Source organism: Canis lupus, chromosome 26 (assembly GCF_048164855.1).
Source record: "Canis lupus baileyi chromosome 26, mCanLup2.hap1, whole genome shotgun sequence".
Taxonomy (NCBI): Eukaryota; Metazoa; Chordata; class Mammalia; order Carnivora; family Canidae; genus Canis; species Canis lupus.
Window position 1 is genome coordinate 24762471 of NC_132863.1, and position 19526 is coordinate 24781996.

Genomic DNA, 19526 nt, shown 5'->3' on the forward strand with positions numbered 1-19526 from the left:
ACCACCAGAGTATGAGAGTTCATGACGGTTTCAGGTACGGAGTGACACAATATGCACCCTAGTCCAACATCTATGGACTAGATGGCACTGTCTATGGCACCTTCTCATCAGACATCCTGGGCCCAAGGACCAATCATTAACAAGATCCCTGCCCCTGAGGAGTTCACAGTTTATCTGGAGGGTTTAAAACTGCTCCAGGGCACCGGGGTAGCTCAGTGATTGTCTGCCTTCAGCCCAGGGCATGACCCCGGGGATCCAGTCCCGCTTCGGACTCCCTGAATGGAGCCTTGTCCCTCTGCCCCTGTCTCTCTCTCTGTGTCTTTCATGAATAAATAAATAAAATTTTTACAAAACAAAAACTGTGCTCCAGTTGGAGTTCATGGGGTCTGTGTTCAGTACAAGGGACCCTATATTGTCTGGAGTGACTATGGGACCTAGAAAAATGAATGGATGTGGAAGAACATAACAACAGTCAGAGAGGACTTTAAGATTTATTTATCTCTAGGCCTAAAGAAGATCCAGGGATCAATGTGGGCAGAGGCCTGGAGGACAGCATTTGTTATCTGGAGAAGGGCAAATGTAGTGACCTACAGGTTTTCCAATCAGTCACTTAACCAGCTGTGTGTACTGGGACAAACCACTCCATCTTCGGGGGCCTCAGTCTTCTTATCCATGAAAAAGGATAATATGATAGCACTCAACATAGCAGGACTGTGAGCTATTGATTGAACTTTGCCCCCAGTACAGGCACGGAGGAAACATTCAATCAATGTAGTTCTTGTGAAGTATTTCTTTTTACTTTTTTTTTTTTTTAAGATTTTATTTATTTATTCATGAGAGACACAGAAAGGCAGAGACATAGAGAGTCCTTCCTGCGGGGAGCCTGATGCAGGATACCTGGACTCTGGGATCAAGACATGAGGACCGGGGATCCCTGGGTGGCGCAGCGGTTTGGCGCCTGCCTTTGGCCCAGGGCGCGATCCTGGAGACCCGGGATTCGAATCCCACATCGGGCTCCCGGTGCATGGAGCCTGCTTCTCCCTCGGCCTATGTCTCTGCCTCTCTCTCTCTCTCTCTCTCTGTGACTATCATAAATAAATAAAAATTGAAAAAAAAAAAAAAAAAAACACATGAGGACCTGAGCTGAAGGCAGATGTCAACCACTGAGCCACCCAGGCGTCCTCTTCTTGTGAAGTATTTCTGTCTGACTGAAGAGGAATGCAGGGCAGGCAGAAGGTGAGGGTAAGTGAAACTACAGTGCATGAATATCATGCATTTGAATAGTTCCTGTCAGGCCAGGAGGAGCCAGTTAGGATTTAAAGGAGGCTGGAGGGATCCCTGGGTGGCTCAGTGGTTTAGCGCCTACCTTTGGCCCAGGGCGTGACCCTGGAGTCCTGAGGTCAAGTCCCACATCGGGCTCCCTGCATGGAACCTGCTTCTTCCTGTGCCTGTGTCTCTGCCTCTCTCTCTTTTTCTCTCTCTCTCTCTGTGTCTCTCATGAATAAATAAATAAATAAATAAAATCTATTTAAAAAAAAGGAGGCTGGAGAATGGGCAGGGAAGCTAAATCAGGGGTGAGCTGTGGTCAGATCCTCCAGAGGACAGGTAGCAAAGGGGCAGGAAAACCAATTTGCAGAACTCTGCAATAAGCAGTGTGCATGTCTGCAGCCATGACATATTTGTAATAAAATATCTAAAGGGAGACCAAATAAATAAATAAATAAAGAGGATGATGAGAACATCAGCCTGGACATTGAAAGTGAGCATGAGGAGAAATGGATTCTGCAAAGTCAAAGGGATGAAGAACAGTATGGTAGTTGAGAGAAGCAAGCCTCTGTATCCTTGCCTGCAGAGCATGGGGTGCACTACTTTGGGGTGGCATCCCATTCTCCTCTCAGTCACTTCTGAGTCTCATGAATTTACTGACCCATCAGGGGGCAATACTGGCCAGTAGCAGTAGATCACATTTTCATCTATAAATGCAGGAGTGTTATACAGTGATTTTATTTATTTTTTATTTTTAAAGATTTTATTTATTTATTCATGATAGTCACAGAGAGAGAGAGAGGCAGAGACACAGGCAGAGGGAGAAGCAGGCTCCATGCACCGGGAGCCCGGTGTGGGATTCGATCCCGGGTCTCCAGGATCGCGCCCTGGGCCGAAGGCAGGCACCAAACCGCTGCGCCACCCAGGGATCCTATACAGTGATTTTAATAGCCATTGTTAGGGTGTTGTGAGATGAGCATGTACAACCACTATTGATGGAAATCAGATTGGGTAAAACTATAAATGTTGTTATTCTTTGATCCAATAATTCCATTCTGGAAAAAAATCTGTTTTTAGAATCAGAAAATAGGAAAGACTGATGCACAGTGATGTTCAATAAGGCATTATTTATGATAGAAAAAAAATAAAAAAGCAGCAGCCCTAATGATTACATGTATCAGATTCTACCAAAAAGTAGACTATTATGTGACCATCCACTGAAGTGACGTTGATGAGTAATTTTTATGACACAGAGAAATGCTATTATACACAGCATTTAATGGCAAAAAAAAGGGGGGGGGGCAGGATGCAGAAATGCATTAAGAGCATGATCTCAATTAGGAACAAATACTCATGAAGAGAAAGAAATTGAGGCTATTGAGGAAAATAGTGAGAGCATTTATTTCTCAGTGTTAAGGACTAAGCGTGATTTTCATTTTCTTTCTAATCTTGTCATAGAGCACACGAACTCCTCACCATGAGTATTCTCACATTCCTCTCATGATCCTAAATAATACTGAAGTTTAATATAACTCAGCTTGTTCGCATTTCCCTCTGGGGGCTCTTGGACTCTTCAGCCTTCTATGGAGGAAAAAGTCTTGCTTACTAGAAAAGCCCCGGCCATGCCAAATAGTTCTCCAGTGCACAGAGAGGCTTTCTCAAGTGCCAGGGACATTTCAGGCTCCTGTTTATCCAACAAGGATCATATATCTTTAAATCGCTTCCCTTCACTGCCTGTCATCTGGCCAGACCTTGTGTTTATCATACATTAGCAGAAGGGGCATGGCCAGTGCAGATGGCAGGCAGCATGCACTTCTCCCTGCCACCCATCTTTATCCTCTTAGTCACTAGTTAAAGAAAAACAATCACTTGGTTTGGACAAGAAACAGCCAGGGCCATGAGCAATTTCCTCAGGTCCATCAAGTCTATAATTCCTTTAAAAAGTTGTGAGAGAATGTCAGAATTCTTTTTTATATTTTAATTAATTAATTATTATTTAAACTAATCTCTACACCTAACTGGGGCTTAAACTCATAACCCAGAGATCAAGACTCACATGCTTTACCAAATGAGCAGGCTAAGGTGCCCCAGGAATGTCAGAATTCAATTTTGTCACCTCAGACTAAGCTTCTGACTCAGGCAAATTATTTTTTGGTAAGTCTCTTAACCTCTCTGAGTCTCAGCTCCTTTGGCTGGAAAATGGAGCTGTTGCAAAGGCGCCTTTTAAATTCAGTTTATAAGGCACCCAGTCCTGACTCTGCCTCTTAAACGTTAGTGTCCCTGAGCCCCTAGGCCTTAGGAAACCAATCAACCACAGGCTGATGTGCTGTGACTCTGTTTCCAGAGGGCCTCTCTTCCCCACCTTCAATACACATACAACACACATCCTACCATTTCTTAAGAATGATGAAGAAATAGAAAAGGTAATGAACCTATGGAGACCAATTTATTTTCTCTTTATCAGAAACCAAACAGAATTTGAGAAAGCTATAGGTGTGAAGCCAGGCCTACCTGTTCTTCAGCAAAAAAGTTTTATTTTAAAAAACAGTAGAATGTGGTATATCCAAGAAATGGAATACTACCTGCCAATAAAAAGGAAGGTAAACTATTGATGAATATAACACAGATGAATCTCAAAATCATTGTGCCAGATGGAAGAAGCCAGAAAAGAGAGTACATGCTATATGTATTCACATGCAATTCTAGAAAATGCGAACCAATGCATAGTGATGGAAAGTAGGATTGCCTGGGTGGCTTAGTTGGTTAAATGTCCCAACTCTTGATTTCCACTCAGGTCATGATCTCAGGGTTGTGAGATCAATCCCTGAATCAGGCTCCTGGCTCAGCATGGAGTCTTCTTGAAATTCTTTCTCTCTGTCCCCTGCCCCTTCCCCCATGTTTTCTCTATCTCTCTCTAAAATAAACAAATAAAATCTTAAAAAGAAAGGAAGGAAGGAAGATTGATCAATCAGTGGTTACCTGGGTTCAGATGCAGGTAGAAGGATGATTACAAAGGAACATGAAGAATCTTACAGGGGTGGAAATGTTCCTTATCTTGATAGTGGTGGTGATTTTACAGGTATATACAACTGTCAAAATTTATCAAATTGAGCCGTTTAAATTGATGTGGTTCATTATACGTAAGTGGTACGCCTCAATAAAGTTTTTAGTTTCTTTTTCTTTTTTTAAGTAAGTTCTACAACCAACCCGGGTCTGAATTCATGACTCTGAAGGATCATGAGTCACATGCTCTATGGACTGAACCAGTCAGGCATCCCTCAACAAAGTTGTTTGTTTGTTTTAGATTATTTATTTATTTATTCATTCATTCATTCATGAGAGACACACACACAGAAAGAGAGAGAGAGAGAGAGGCAGAGACACAGGCAGAGGGAGAAACAGGCTCCATGCAGGGAGCCTGACGCAGGACTCCATCCCAGGACTCCCAGATCCTGCCCTGCGCCAAAGGCAGTCACTAAACCACTGAGCCATCCAGGGATCCCCTTTTCTAAGTTTTTAAAAAAGCAATTTCAGTGTGATGCCTGGGTGGCTCAGGGATTGAGCATCTGCCTTTGGCTCAGGTTGTGATCCCAGGGTCCTGGGATTGAGTTCCACATCAGGCTCCCCTTGGGGAGCCTGCATCTACCTCTGCCTGTGTCTCTGCCTCCTCTCCATGTCTCTCAGGAATAAATAAATAAAATCTTTAAAAAAATCATCTAGGGATGCCTGGGTGGCTCAGTGGTTGAGCGTCAGCCTTTGGCTAAGGGCGTGATCCTGGAATCCCAGGATCGAATCCTGCATGGGGTTCCCCGCAGGAAGCCTACTATTCTCTCTGTTGGTGTCTCTGCCTCTCTCTGCGTCTCTCATGAATTAATAAATAAAATCTTTAAAAAAATCACTTAAAAAAGCAATTGGGGTGTGTGTACATGTGTGTGTATGTGCATTAGTGTGAGCATGTGCATGCCAGTCTGGTTCAATAGGTAGAGTAGGACTCTTGGGGTTGTGGGTTTGAGCCCTATAATGGGTGCAGAGATTACTAAAAATTAATAAATAAATACACTTAAAAATTATAAAAGCAGGGGAAAGTAGGATGGGGAGTGACCTCCTAATGAGCATGGGGTTTCTTTTTGGGGTAATAAAAATGTTCTAAAGTTAGATTCTGGTGCTGGTTGCACAACATTGTGACTATGATAAAAACTACCAAATTATACACTTTAAATGGGCAAATGTGTAGTATATGAGTCATATGTCAATAAAACTGTTAAACAAAAACCAATCGGGATCCCTGGGTGGCGCAGCGGTTTGGCGCCTGCCTTTGGCCCAGGGCGCGATCCTGGAGACCCGGGATCGAATCCCACATCGGGCTCCCGGTGCATGGAGCCTGCTTCTCCCTCTGCCTGTGTCTCTGCCTCTCTCTCTCTCTCTCTGTGACTATCATAAATAAATAAAAATTGAAAAAAATATATAAAAAAAAAACCATCACATAGCTACAGTAATAGAAGTCAGTATAGTAGTGGGCAATCTTTGGATGGGATATTGACAGGAAAGTGATACTAGAAAGCCTTTTAGGGTGGTAGAAAATGATATAAGTAGTAGTTATAGGCATTAACCTGAAACAATTCATTGAACCGTATGTATGAAATTCATGCATATTTGCCATATATATTCATTATACTTCAATTTTTCAATTTTTAAAAAAATTTACTTATTTTTAAAGATTTTTATTTATTTTTTTTAAATTTTTTTTTAAATTTTTATTTATTTATGATAGACAGAGAGAGAGGCAGAGGGAGAAGCAGGCTCCATGCACCGGGAGCCCGACGTGGGATTCCATCCCGGGTCTCCAGGATCGCGCCCCTGGCCAGAGGCAGGCGCTAAACCGCTGCGCCACCCAGGGATCCCTAAAGATTTTTATATTTTTTTTTAAACAAGCTCTTTGCTTAACATGGGGTTCAAACTTTTGACTCAGAGATGAAGAGTTGTATACTCTACTGACTATGTTAGCCAGGCACCAATTTTTCACTTTTTTTTTTTTTTTAGGATTTTATTTATTTATTCATGAGAGACACACACACACACACATAGAGAGGCAGAAACACAGGCAGAGGGAGAAGCAGGCTCCATGTAGGGAGCCCGATGTGGGACTCGATCCTGGGTATCCAGGATCACGCCCTGGGCCAAAGGCAGGCACTAAACCACTGAGTCACTCAGGGATCCCAAACTTGGAACTTGTTAAAATGTTCAGTTCTTTGAATTTTGACAAATGCATACAATCATATAATCATCATGATAAACAGATATAGAACATTTCCATCAGCCCCAGAGTTTCCCTATACTCTTTTATAGTCATATTTTACCCCTACCATAAGTAACTGATGACACAGATCAATTTTCTGTTCCTATAGTCTGCCTTTAAAAAAAAAATCCCATGGGGTGCCTGTCTGGCTCAGTTGATTAAGTGTCTGACTTTTTCTTTTTAAATATTTTTAAATTTTTTATTTTTTTAAAAGATTTTTATTTATGTATTCATGAGAGACAGAGAGAGAGAGGCAGAGGCACAGGCAGAGAGAGAAGCAGGCTCCATGCAGGGAGCCCAATGCGGGACTTGGTCCCGGAACTCCAGGACCACACCCTGGGCCGAAGGCAGGCACTAAACTGCTGAGCCACCCGGGCTGCCCTAAGTGTCTGACTCTTGATTTCTTTTTTTTTTTTTTTATACAGATTCTTTTTTTTAAATTTTTATTTATTTATGATATTCACAGAGAGAGAAAGAGAGAGATGCAGAGACATAGGCAGAGGGAGAAGCAGGCTCCATGCACCGGGAGCCCGACGTGGGATTCGATCCCGGGTCTCCAGGATCGCGCCCTGGGCCAAAGGCAGGCGCCGAACCGCTGCGCCACCCAGGGATCCCCTGACTCTTGATTTCAACTCAGGTCATGTTCTCAGATGTCCTGAGGTAGAGCCCCATGTGAGGCTGCAGTCTGCTTGAGATTCTCTCCCTCCCCCTCTGCCTCTTTCCTCACTCACACTCTCTCTCAAATAAATAAATAAAATCTTTAAAAAAAATAAACATGCATGGGGTACTTGGCTGGCAGTCTGCTTGAGATTCTCTCCCTCTGCCTCTGCCCCTCCCCTGCTCTCTGGCACTCTCTCTCTCCCCTTTGAAATAAATGAATCAATCTTTACATTCCATGAGTGAAATCATAGAATATGTAAACTTTTGAGTCTGTCTTCTTTGTTTTGTTTTATCTTATTTATTTATCTTATTTTTTTGAGTAATCTCAACACACAATATGAGGCTCAAACTCACAACCCCAAGATCAACAGTCACATGATCTTCCAACTGAGCCAACTAGCTGCCTCAGGTCTGGCTTCTTTGAAATTTATCCATATTATTATGAGTATCAGAAATTTCTCCTTTTGGGGGAGCCTGGGTGGCTCGGTTGGTTAAGTGTCCAACTCTTGATTTCGGTTTCAGTTATGATCTCAGGGTCATGAGAATGGAGCCTAAGGCCTGGATTAGCAGGAAGTCTGCTTCTCTCCTTCACCCCCTGCTCACTCACATGCTTGTGCAATCTCTCTCTCTTAAATCAATAAATCTTTTTAAAAAAATTTGTTCCTTTCTATCACTAGTGTTCATTTGTATGATGAATATACCACAGTTTGTTATCCATTCACTGGTTGAGGGACATTTAGATTATTGACAGTTTTTTGGTAATTTTGAAGAAGACTGCTATAAAAGTCAGTACAGATTTTTGTGTAAAATGTTTTTATGGGTACCTGGCTGGTTCAGTCAGTAGAGCATGCAACTCTTGATCTCAGAGTTGTAAATTCATTAAATTCATGCCCCGTGTTGGGTGTATTTTATTTTTACTTAAAAACAAAATATTTGGGACACCTGGGTGGCTCAGCGGTTGAGTGTCTGCCTTCAGCTCAGGGCATGATCCCAGGATCCGGGACCGAGTCCCGCATCAGGCTCCTTGTGAGGAGACTGTTCTCCCTCTGCCTATGTCTCTGCCTCTCTCTCTCTCTCATGAATAAATAAACAAATCTTTAAAACAATAAACAAAAAGGGCAGCCCGGGTGGCTCAGCGGTTTAGCGCCGCCTTCAGCCTAGGGCGTGGTCCTGGAGACCCAGGATCGAGTCCCATGTCAGGCTTCCTGCATGGAACCTGCTTCTCCCTCTGCCTGTGTCTCTGCCTCTCTCTCTGTCTCTCATGAATAAATAAATAAAATCTTAAAAAAAAATAAAAATAATTAAAAAAAATAAAATTTAGGGATCCCTGGGTGGCGCAGCGGTTTGGCGCCTGCCTTTGGCCCAGGGTGCGATCTTGAAGACCCGGGATCGAATCCCACGTTGGGCTCCCGGTGCATGGAGCCTGCTTCTCTCTCTGCCTGTGTCTCTGCCTCTCTCTCTCTCTCTCTGTGTGACTATCATAAATAAACATTTATTAAAAATAAAATAAAATAAAATTTAAATTGAAAATTGAAAACAAACATAAGTTTTTAAACCAGCCTTGCATTCCCACGATAATTCCAATTTGACCATGGTGCACTATCAAATTTATTTTCAAATTCAATTTGTTAATATTTTCTTTAAGATTTTTGCTTGTTGGGATCCCTGGGTGGCGCAGCGGTTTGGCGCCTGCCTTTGGCCCAGGGCGCGATCCTGGAGACCCAGGATCGAATCCCACGTCAGGCTCCCGGTGCATGGAGCCTGCTTCTCCCTCTGCCTGTGTCTCTGCCTCTCTCTCTCTCTCTCTCTCTGTGACTATCCTAAATAAATAAATAAAATATTTAAAAAAAAAAAAAAAGATTTTTGCTTGTTTATGTCTTCATGAGACATACTGGTCTCTAGTTTTCTTTTCTGGTAATATCTTAGTGTGGTGTTGCTATCAGGGTAATCTTGGCTTCATAAAATGAGTTGGAAATGTTTCCTCTTTAATTTTCTGGAAAAGACTGTGTAAAATTGATACTATTTCTTCTTAAATATTTGGTAGAATCAGCTAGTGAAGCTGTTTGGCTCTGAGGTTCTCTTGGCTAAAAGAGTTTTTTTTTTCTTAAAGACTTCTTTATTTGAGAGAAAGAAAGAGAGTGGGAGTGGGGAGACAGAAAGAGAGGGAGAGACAGAATCTCCAGAAGACTTCCTGATGAGCTGAGCAAGGAGCCCGTCACAGGGCTCCATCTCATGAGACCATGACCTGAGCCAAAATCAAGCGTTGAAATTTAACAGACTGAGCTACCTGAGCACCCCTTAGAATATCAACATTTTGAGTGAGTTTCAATAGATTGTGTCTTTTAAGAAATTGGTGACTCTTGGGACACTCCGGTGGCTCAGTGGTTAAGCTCCGCTTTCGGCTCAGGGTGTGATCCTGGAGTCCCAGGATTGAGTCCCGCATCAGGCTCCCTGAGGGAAGTATGCTTCTCTCTCTGCCTAGGTTTCTGCCTCTGTGTGTGTGTCTCTCTCTCATGAATAAATAAATAAAATCTTAAAAAAAAAAAAAAGAAAAAGAAATTGGTGAATCTTATCTGAGTTATCAAATTTATAGGCATAAAATTGTTATTACCCTTTCACTATTGATAAAATCTGTAGTAATAGATTTCATTGTTTCATTGTTTTTTCTTTGTTTCTTTGTTTCTTTCTTTTTTTAAGATTTTATCTATTTGAGAGAGAGAGAAGGAGCAGCAGGGAGAGGGAGAAGTAGATTTCCTGCTGAGCAGGGAGCCCTCTGGAAGGCTCCATCCCAGGACCCTGGGATCATGACCTGAGCCAAAGGCAGAGGCTTGTCCAACTGAGCCACCCAGGTGCCCTTCCCTTTTTCATTCTTAATATCGATATATTGTGTTCTCTCTTTTTATTGTTAGTCTTTTTTTTTTAAACCAGAACGTTTATTGTGAATAATCATTGAAATCCTTAAGATGATCAACAGCTGCCCTCTTGGGCTTAGGTGTTGTTCCTTCATGGAATCCATGCCTAAATCTACAGTAGACAATTTTTAGGTGCCTCATTCAAACGGTCCCAATGGTATTTCGTCTTTTAGCCTTGGCACTTCAGTTATACTTTCTCTTTCCTTTGGCAGAGTAGCCACATTTGCCACAGGTGGACTTCTGAAGGTGGTAGGCCTGAGAGTCACAGGGCAGCACAATATGTGGTCTTATTGTGACACTTTCCAAATGATGACTATCCCCTTTGTCATCTTGTTTCCACGGCAGACTCCCTTATTGTTAGTCTTGTTGAAGGCTTAGCAATTTTGTCAATCTTTTCAAAGAACTAGAAACTTTTGCTTTCATTTTTTTTAAGATTTTATTTATTCATGAGAGACACACACACACACACAGAGAGAGAGAGAGAGAGAGAAAGAATGAGAGGCACAGACACAGACAAAGGGATAAACACGCTCTATGCAGGGAGCCCAACGTGGGACTCGATCCTGGGTCTCCAGGATCAGGCCCTGGGCTGAAGGTGGCACTAATCCGCTGAGCCACCCAGGCTGCCCTCATTATTATTTCTTATTGCCGGGTTGCCTTGAGTTTAATTTGCTTTCCTCTTCTAGTTTTCTAAAACAAAAGGTTAGATCATTGATTTGAGACCTTTCCTCTTGTGTAATATAAGCACATAATGTTATAAATCTCTCTCCAGGGGTACCTTGGTGGCTCAGTGGTGGAGTGTCTGCCTTTGGCTCAGGTCATGATCCTGGGGTCCTGGGATCTAGTCTAGTATCAGACTCCGTGCAGGAAGCCTGCCTTTCTTTCTGTGTGTCGCTCATGTATATATAAATAAAGTCTTTTCTTTAAATTTTTATTTATTATTTATGATAGTCACAGAGAGAGAGAGAGGCAGAGACATAGGCAGAGGGAGAAGCAGACTCCATGCACCGGGAGCCCAATGTGGGACTCGATCCCGGGTCTCCAGGATCGCGCCCTGGGCCAAAGGCAGGCACCAAACCGCTGCGCCACCCAGGGATCCCTAAATAAAGTCTTTAAAAAAAATAAATTTCCCTCTAAACATAGCTTGGGTTGTATCCCATAAGTTTTTGTTTAAAGATTTATTTATTTATTTGAGAGGGAGCAAGAGAGAATGTGAGTGTGGAGAGGAGGAGAGTGGAGATAGACCAGCAGATTCTGCACTGAGCATGGAGCCAACAGGGCTTGGCTGGATTCTATGACCTTAAGACTATGACCTGAGCTGAAATCAAGAGTTACCTAACTGACTGAGCCACACAGGAGTCCCTCTCTGATTCTTTTAAAGGTTCTTGTGATTATACTGGACCTACCTGGGTAATCCAGGATTATTTTCCCATCTCAGGGTCCTTAACTCAATCACATTTGTGAAGTCCCTTTTGCTTTGTAAGGTAACATATTCACAGGTTCCAGGAATAAGAATGTCCACATGATACTGCCTGCAGACTGGAACAATGTTGTGTTTTGTTTTGTTTTTAAGATTTTATTTCTTTTTTTTTTTTTAAGATTTTATTTATTTATTCATGAGAGACATAGAGAAAGGCAGAGACATAGGCAGAGGGAGAAGCAGGCTCCCCTCAGAGAGCTTGATGTGGGACTTGATCCAGGGACTCCAGGATCACACCCTGAGCCAAAGGCAGATGCTCAACCACTGAGCCAGCCAGGCATCCCAATCCTCTTCTTTCCTAAATATACTTCTATGACCCCCAAGGGTATGTGATGGGAGGGGCCAAAAGGGAGACTAGAAAGACTATTATTTGCACTCCTATAGCCCCTTTAGTCTACATCTCCTTTAATATTTCCCTTATTTATTTAACAGATATTTATGGAATACCAACTCTGTCCCAGGCACTGGAGATACAATGGTGAAAACTAGAAAGCTTTTATGGAGCTCGTGGCCTACAGAGAAAGACAGATGGTAATCCAGAAATGGGGAAAATAAATGCCAAATGACAAGTAGGTCGTGTGCCACGAGAAGAGATGCATGACATTATAGGAGTGGATGTAAGGAGTTCTGACAAGTCTGGAGGGTGGAAGAGGGCTTCCCCGAGGAAGTACCAGATAAGCTGATACCTGAAGAATATATAGGAGTGAAGTGGGGGTGGTGGGGTGCTGGAAGGAGGACCATGGTTCCCAGAGTTGAGGCCAGAGCTCTGGTGTACATTGGGACTCAAGACGCTTGTGTGGCCTGCATGAGGGTGGTGGAGATGCAACCACAGAAGTAAGCCAGGTCTGACTAGGCAAGGCAGGGTAAGTGAGTCTTCTGGAAGACGTAGAAAGCATTTTTCTTTTCCTCCACCTCCAGAGGACAGCCCACTTACCGTTCCAGGTCTGGGATCTTCTGGATAAGCAGGGTCTGTGAGTATGTTTCTAAGTCAGTTTCTTGCTTCAAATGATCTTGAGAACCACTGAGTTAGGGGCTAGTTTCTCACGAATATTTGATGAATGAATTCGTCCTTGTTGGGCTGAACATGGTGGCTAAACATTTTTGTGCAGCCTCTCGGCAACCAATTTACAGTACATGTTCTTGGGCTTTCTACCCTGCTTCCTTCTAGACTTAATTCAGCAAGTATTTCTTTCTTTCTCTTTTTTTAGTTTTTTGGTTTTTTTTAAAAAAGATTTTATTTATTCATGAGAGAGAGAGGCAGAGACACGGGCAGAGGGAGAAGCAGGCTCCATGCAGGGAGCCTGGTGGGGGGGACTGGATCCCAGGGCCTCCAGGACCATGCCCTGGGCTGAAGGCAGTGCTAAACCACTGAACCACCTGGGCTGCCCTTTTTTAAGGTTTTTAATTTATTATTATTATTCTTTTAAAGTTTATTTTTTATTTTGAAAGATCTTATTTATTTATCTTACAGCAAAAGACCAAGCATGCTAGAGCAGGAGGAAGGGCAGAAGGAGAAAGATAATCTCTTTTTTAAAAAATATTTTATTTTTATTTATTTATTTTAGGATTTTATTTAGTTATTCATGAGAGACACAGAGGGAAGGTAGAGAGACACACGCAGAGGGAAAAGCAGGCTCCATGCAGAGAGCTCCATGTGGGACTCCATCCAGGTACGCTGGGATCACGCCCTGAGCCGAAGGCAGATGCTCAACCACTGAGCTACCCAGGGGTCCCAACATTTTAATTTTTTAAAGATTTTATTTATTTATTATGGTGCATGAGAGAGAGAGAGAGAGAGAGAGAGAAGAAGCAGAAGTGCAGAGGCAGAAAGAGAGAAGCAGGCTCTCTGCTGACAGGGAGCCCAACGTGGGATTCATCCCCAAGACCCTGGGATCATGACTTGAGCCAAAGGCAGATGCTTAACCAACTGAGCCACCCAGGTGTCCCAAGAATTTATTTTTAAGAAATCTCTATGTTCAACATGAGGCTTGAACTCGACCTCAAGATCAAGAGTCACATGCTCACTAAGTCGGCCAAGTGTTCCTCAGCAAGCATTTCTTAAATGTCTATATCACAAAAATATTTAAAATGTTGCAGCTGGTGTGCCTAAGTGGTTCAGTTGGTTAAGTGTCTGCCTTTGGCTCAGGTCCTGATCCCGGGGTCCTGTGATCCAGCCCCACATCCCCGCTCTCAGCTCAGCAGGAAGTCTGCTTCTCCCTCTCCCTCTGCCTCTGCTCTTCAGCTCCTTCTCTCTCTCTCTCTCTCTCTCTCATAAGCTCCAATAAATAAATAAAACCTTAAAAATAAAACGTTGCAGTTATTATATCCCAGATAGCCAAGTGCTAAAAGAAGGCAAAGCAACAGGATTCAAATGGTAATGGAAGGGAGCCTGGGTGGCTCAGTGGTTGAGTCCTGATCCTGGGGTGCTGGGATTGAGTCCTGCATGGAACTCCCTGCAGCGATCCTACTTCTCTCTGCCTATGTCTCTGCCTCTCTCTGTGTGTCTCTCATGAATAAGTAAAATCTTAAAAAATTAAAAAAAAATTTAAGTAGACTCCACATACACAATATGGGGCTTGAACTCAGGACCCTATGATTAAGAGTCATATGCTTTGGGACACCTGGGTGGCTCAGCGGTTGAGCCTCTGTCTTTGGCCTGGGGCCTGATCCTGGGGTCAGGGATCAAGTCCTGCATTGGTCTCCTGCAGAGAGCCTGCTTTTCCCTCTGCCTGTGTCTCTGCCTCTCTCTCCATCTCTCTCATGAATGAATAAATAAAATCTTAAAAAAAAAAAAAGTCATATGCTCTACTGAGTCAGGCACCACAAAATGGAATTTTTTTGAGCACCTACTATGTTTTAGCAACTTCCAAGCTGGAAGGGTAGAGGCTAGGGGGGATAGTGAATAGGAATAGAAATTAGAAAAAAAAAGAAAAAGGGCAACCCAGGTGGCTCGGCAGTTTAGCACCGCCTTCAGCCCAGGGCCTGATCCTGGAGACCCGGGATAGAGTCCCACATCGGGCTCCCTGAATGGAGTCTGCTTCTCCCTCTGCCTCTCTCGAATAAAGAAATAAAATCTTCAAAAAAAAAAAAAAAAAAAGGGAAGTGCATATACAATAATTGCAACAATTAAAAAATGTAGCAGGAGGGTGCCTGGATGACTCAGTTGGTTGAATATCTGACTCTTGGTTTTGGCTCAGGTCAAGATCTCCAGGTCCTGAGACCAAACCCAGCATTGGGCTTAGCACTCAGCAGGGAGTCTGCTGGAGATTCTTTCCCCTCCTCTTCTGCCCTCTTCCCCGCCCCCACCATGCTAGAGGGTGCATGTGCCTTTTTCTTTTTCTTTAAATCTTTTTAAAGAAAATGTAGCAGGTATTGTGTTATTTATTTAATTATTATTATTTAAAAATATTTTATTTATTTTTTCACGAGAGACACAGAGAGACAGAGGCAGAGACACAAGCAGAGGGAGAAGCAGAGCATAGATGCAGGGAGCCTGAATGTGGGATTTGATCTGGGGACTCCAGGATCATGCCCTGGGCCGAAGGCAGGCACTAAACCTGTGAGCCATTCAGGGATCCCCTGTATTGTGTTTTTTATGCAACAATCCTGTGTGCTAGGTCCTATCATGAGCCATTTGCTAAGGCTCAGAGAGATGAAATGACTTGTCGAGGCTATATAGTTAGTAAATGTGAAGCCATGATGTATACCTAGCCCCGCTGGCTCTTGTGTGTGGGCTCTTGGATTTAACACTATTTTAGAGTGTACATAGTATGTAGGTGTTGAAAAATTATCCAATTATCCAAAACTTGGAAGTAAAGCAAAAGAATAGCTTCATGGAACTCCAATTTGCTTTTCCAGTTTTCAATATGTATTGGCAACCTTTTCTTATTACCAAACTACTTTGGTAGGTAGATCTACCTACTTTTCAAATGTTGCATATTATTTTCTACAGTTTATTTTACTAGTCATCCATGTAGGGCATTCAAGCCAATTTTGATGTTTGTTCTTTCACGATTTTGATGTATATTTCCTTCCTATGCATCTTTTTGTACACATGAGCAAATATTTCTTTGGGATAGAGACCCACAAGTGGAATTTCCAATCTAATGCATGACATATGGCAACTCATTGCCTGTTTTCCTGATTATGAGAGAGAGAGGTCAAGCATCTATTTTAATGTTTATTAGCCATACGGATTTTCTTTTCTGTGTATTGTGTATTTTGTTTTTTAAAAGATTTTATTTATTTATTCATGAGAGACACACAGAGAGAGAGAGAGAGAGAGAGAGAGAGAGGCAGAGACACAGGCAGAGGGAGGAGCAGGCTCCATGCAGGAAGCCCCATGTGGGACTTGATCTTGGACTCCAGGACTATGTCCTGGGCCGAAGGCAGGCGCCAAACTGCTGAGCCACCCAGGGATCCCCTGTGTATTGTCTATTTATCACCTTTGTCCATTTTTTTTTTAGATTTAATTTATTTATTCATGAGAGACACAGAGAGAGGCAGAGACATAGGCAGAGGGAGAAGCAGGCTCTCCTCAGAGAGCCCGATGTGGGACTTGATCCCGGGACTCCAGGATCACACCCTGAGCTAAAGGCAGAAGCTCAACTGCTGAGCCACTGAGGCATCCTCATTTTTCTTTTTAAGTAATCTCTCTCTGCACCCAAGGTGAGAGCTCAAATTCAGGACCTCAAGATCAAGAGTTGCATGCTCTATTGGCTGAGCCAGCTAGGTGTCCCCATCCATTTTGTATTAAATTACCTTTCTTTTATTGGTTTACAAGAGTTTTTAAATTTATTTTGAATATTGATCCTTTGTTGGATACGTTGCAAATATTTTATCCCCATCTTTTGCTTATAAAAGAAAGCAAATTTATTATTTTTTAAAAAGATTTAATTTATTTATTCATGACAGACACACAGAGAGAGAGGCAGAGACACAGGCAGAGAAAGAAGCAGGCTCCCAATGTGGTGATCCCTGGACTCCAGGATCACGCCCTGGGCGGAAGGCAGACGCTCAACCGCTGAGACACCCAGGCGTCCCAGAGAAAGGAAATTTATTTATTTATTTTATTTTAATTTTTTTTGAGAAAGGAAATTTTTTTTTGAGAAAGGAAATTTAATAGAACTTTGTTTATGCCGTCTTAGTACAGTAATTCATTTTTTAAAAAAGATTTTATTTATTTATTCTTGAGAGACACAGAGAAAGAGAGAGAGGCAGAGACAGGCAGAGGGAGAAGCAGGCTCCCCTCCATGCAGGGAGCCTGATGTGGGACTTCATCCCTGGTCTCTAGGATCACACCCTGGGCTGAAGGCAGCGCTAAACCACTGAGCCACCAGGGCTGCCCTATGCTGTCTTAGTACATAGAGGAGTTTGGAATTTTAAAAATTATTTATTTATTTATTTATAAAATAGTTTCCATGCACAATGTGGGGCTTGGACTCATCACCCTGAGATCAAGGGTCACATGCTCTCCTGACTGAACCATCGAGATGACCTGGAGTTTGTAATTTTTAATCTCGTTTTAATTTTAATTCCTGTTTTTGAGTTTTGGGGAGGCAGAATAGTTCAGAGTATCTGGGTTCCAATCCCATCTCTGCTTTACGCTAACAGTAAGGAGGAGGCAAGTTGGTTGGTGGGAAAGGCCCTTCTGCATGTATAGCAAAGGGAAAATAATACCCTGTCTCCCTCATTGTGAGGATTAACTGGAAGAGTGTATGGTAATTGCGCCTGAAGATGATAAAGAGCTCAGTAATAGACATGATAGCTAATGGTTATTAATATCACGATGAGGGATCCTTGGGTGGCGCAGCAGTTTGGCGCCTGCCTTTGGCCCAGGGCGCGATCCTGGAGACCCGGGATCGAATCCCACATCGGGCTTCCGGTGCATGGAGCCTGCTTCTCCCTCTGCCTGTGTCTCTGCCTCTCTCTCTTTCTCTCTCTGTGACTATCATAAATAAATAAAAATTTAATATCACGATGACATTTTATTTTTTAAAGACTTATTTATTTATTTTATGATAGATACAGAGACACAGGCAGAGGGAGAAGCAGGCTCCATGCCGGGGGCCCGACGAGGGACTCGATCCGGGCACTCCAGGATCGCGCCCTGGGCCAAAGGCAGGCGCCAAACCGCTGAGGCACCCAGGGATCCCGATGACGACATTTTTAAACATTTGGAATAGGGTTGGCCAAAAAGGGGGAAGTGACTTACCCAACAACCTGCTCCGGGCGAGCAGGCCTTAACCTGAACTCAGGTGCCGCGCGGTCCCCTCCCCCCTGAGCCCCGCCTCCGAGGGCCCCGCCTCCGCCTCAGGGCCGGGCCCCTGCCCGGGCCACAGCCGGAAGCCCAGCGCCAGACGAGTGGGCCAGGCGCGTGACGGGCGCGCATGACACAGGAGGGGCGGGCCTGAGAAGCTGGGTGCTCTGGGATAGGGCCTCAGGTTCGCGCGGAAGGGGCGGGGCGGGTCAGGGGGCGGGGCTTAGCTGGAGGGGCCTTGGGGCCGGGCTTCCGCGTGCGTTGGTCCGGCGGCCGAGGGCGCGCGGCGGGGGCGTGCCCGGCGGGCGGGGCGGAGCCAGCCGGGGGGCGGGGCGGCGCGCGGCCTAACGGCGGCTGCGGCGGCGGCGCCTGTGCTGTGGCTGGCGAGCGTCGGGGCTTCAGGTCCCGCGGCGGCGCCCGTGAGGAACCCGGGCCGCGGGTGGAAGCGGGAGCCGCGCGGTGGAGGCGCTTGGCGATGGTGGGCGTCCCTGGAGCGGCCGCCTTCCAGCGTAAGCAGGGCGGGAAGGCGGGAGGCTGAGGGGGGCGTGTGAGGGGCCTTCTGCTCCACAAGCGCGAGCTCCCGAGAGGCCCCCGGCGCGAGGCGGAGTTGGGGAAACTGAGGCTCGAGGCAGGGCGGCGGATCCAAGGTCACGCGGCGGGCCGGGCCTTCCCGGGTGCGCGAGGCCGTCCGGGCGCTTCCTGCGTCTCCCCGAGGGCTCGGGGCTCGCGATGTGAGCTAAGCTGTGGGGACCGCGGCCTCGGAGCCCAGGCCCTGCCGGAGTCTGTCCGACTTACCGGCGGACAAGGATTGTTTTGTTCTCCCGGCGCTGGGGCCACTAAGTCCGACTCTGGGTAAGTATTACACACGCCCAATTTCAAGGGGTGTGTGGCGGATGGTGGAGGAGGCGAGGATGGCCTCTGAGGGGGCCTGTTGAGTGCGGGCTCAGGGATCAGACTGCCTGGGTTCACGTCTTGGCTCCCCCGCTGAGGGGATGTGACCTTGGGTCTTTCTGAGCCTCAGTTCTTTCTTCTGCAAAATGGGGGTGTGAAGAGTATTTCCACCCCTACAACCCACGCCAGGGTTCTTGGCTTTTGTGGGGCCAGTAGAACGCTTGGCCCAGGCTGGGACATACACAAGGGTGAAAACTGTTATTATTGTAATCGCTGATAAACCTTATCCAGGGTGAACCTCTCTCGGAAAAGCCCGAAATTGCGCTCTGGTTGTTAAACAGATGTTTTAAGATTTTGTCTTAGGTTGGTCCTGCTTTATGATGATCCACTTGTTTTTCTTACCTCCATTTCTCCATTCCAGCATTTGTCTAGTGTTCCTCCTAGAAATTTTGAGATCCTGGGGGGGGAGGGGTGGTATCTCTTAATAACAGTAAAATTTTAATTGTTTCTGGTTACAGTAGCAGTGATAGCATTTTTTTTTTTTGGTAGCATTTTTTGATCGGGCGTTTTGCATTCTATTCATGTAATATTTATTAAATCGTTAAGTAAAAAGTACCATTCTCGGCCCTGGGAATATAGCAAAAAACTGAATATACCACACATAGTCTTTTGAGTTTGATCTGGGGAGAGGGAAGACAAGGCAAAAGAGGAAACAGGTAAGTCCATTTTGCCTGTTTTCTCTTCATTTAATCCTGGTGGTAG

At 44.5% G+C, this 19526-nt stretch overlaps 1 protein-coding gene and 1 long non-coding RNA gene across 5 annotated transcripts in view; one reads left to right on the forward strand and one right to left on the reverse strand.

The window, feature by feature from the left end:
* LOC140618327 (uncharacterized) overlaps positions 1-17975 on the reverse strand; it is a 29403-nt gene extending 11428 nt beyond the window's left edge. The window contains exon 1 of the long non-coding RNA XR_012018500.1: positions 17829-17975. This is a non-coding gene — a long non-coding RNA (uncharacterized lncRNA). The remainder of the gene's footprint in view (positions 1-17828) is intronic.
* Positions 17976-18201: 226 nt separating this feature from the next.
* The window catches only part of CBFA2T2 (CBFA2/RUNX1 partner transcriptional co-repressor 2), a 146365-nt gene continuing 145040 nt past the window's right edge, over positions 18202-19526 (forward strand). The window contains exon 1 of one of the 4 annotated variants that reach the window (XM_072800609.1): positions 18202-18382. In XM_072800609.1, coding sequence (XP_072656710.1) covers positions 18349-18382 — 34 coding nt within the window. In that variant the 5' untranslated portion in view covers positions 18202-18348. Of the gene's footprint in view, positions 18383-18522; positions 18726-19526 lie in introns of those variants that run through there. The other 3 variants (XM_072800614.1, XM_072800612.1, XM_072800615.1) reach the window with 3 other exon arrangements.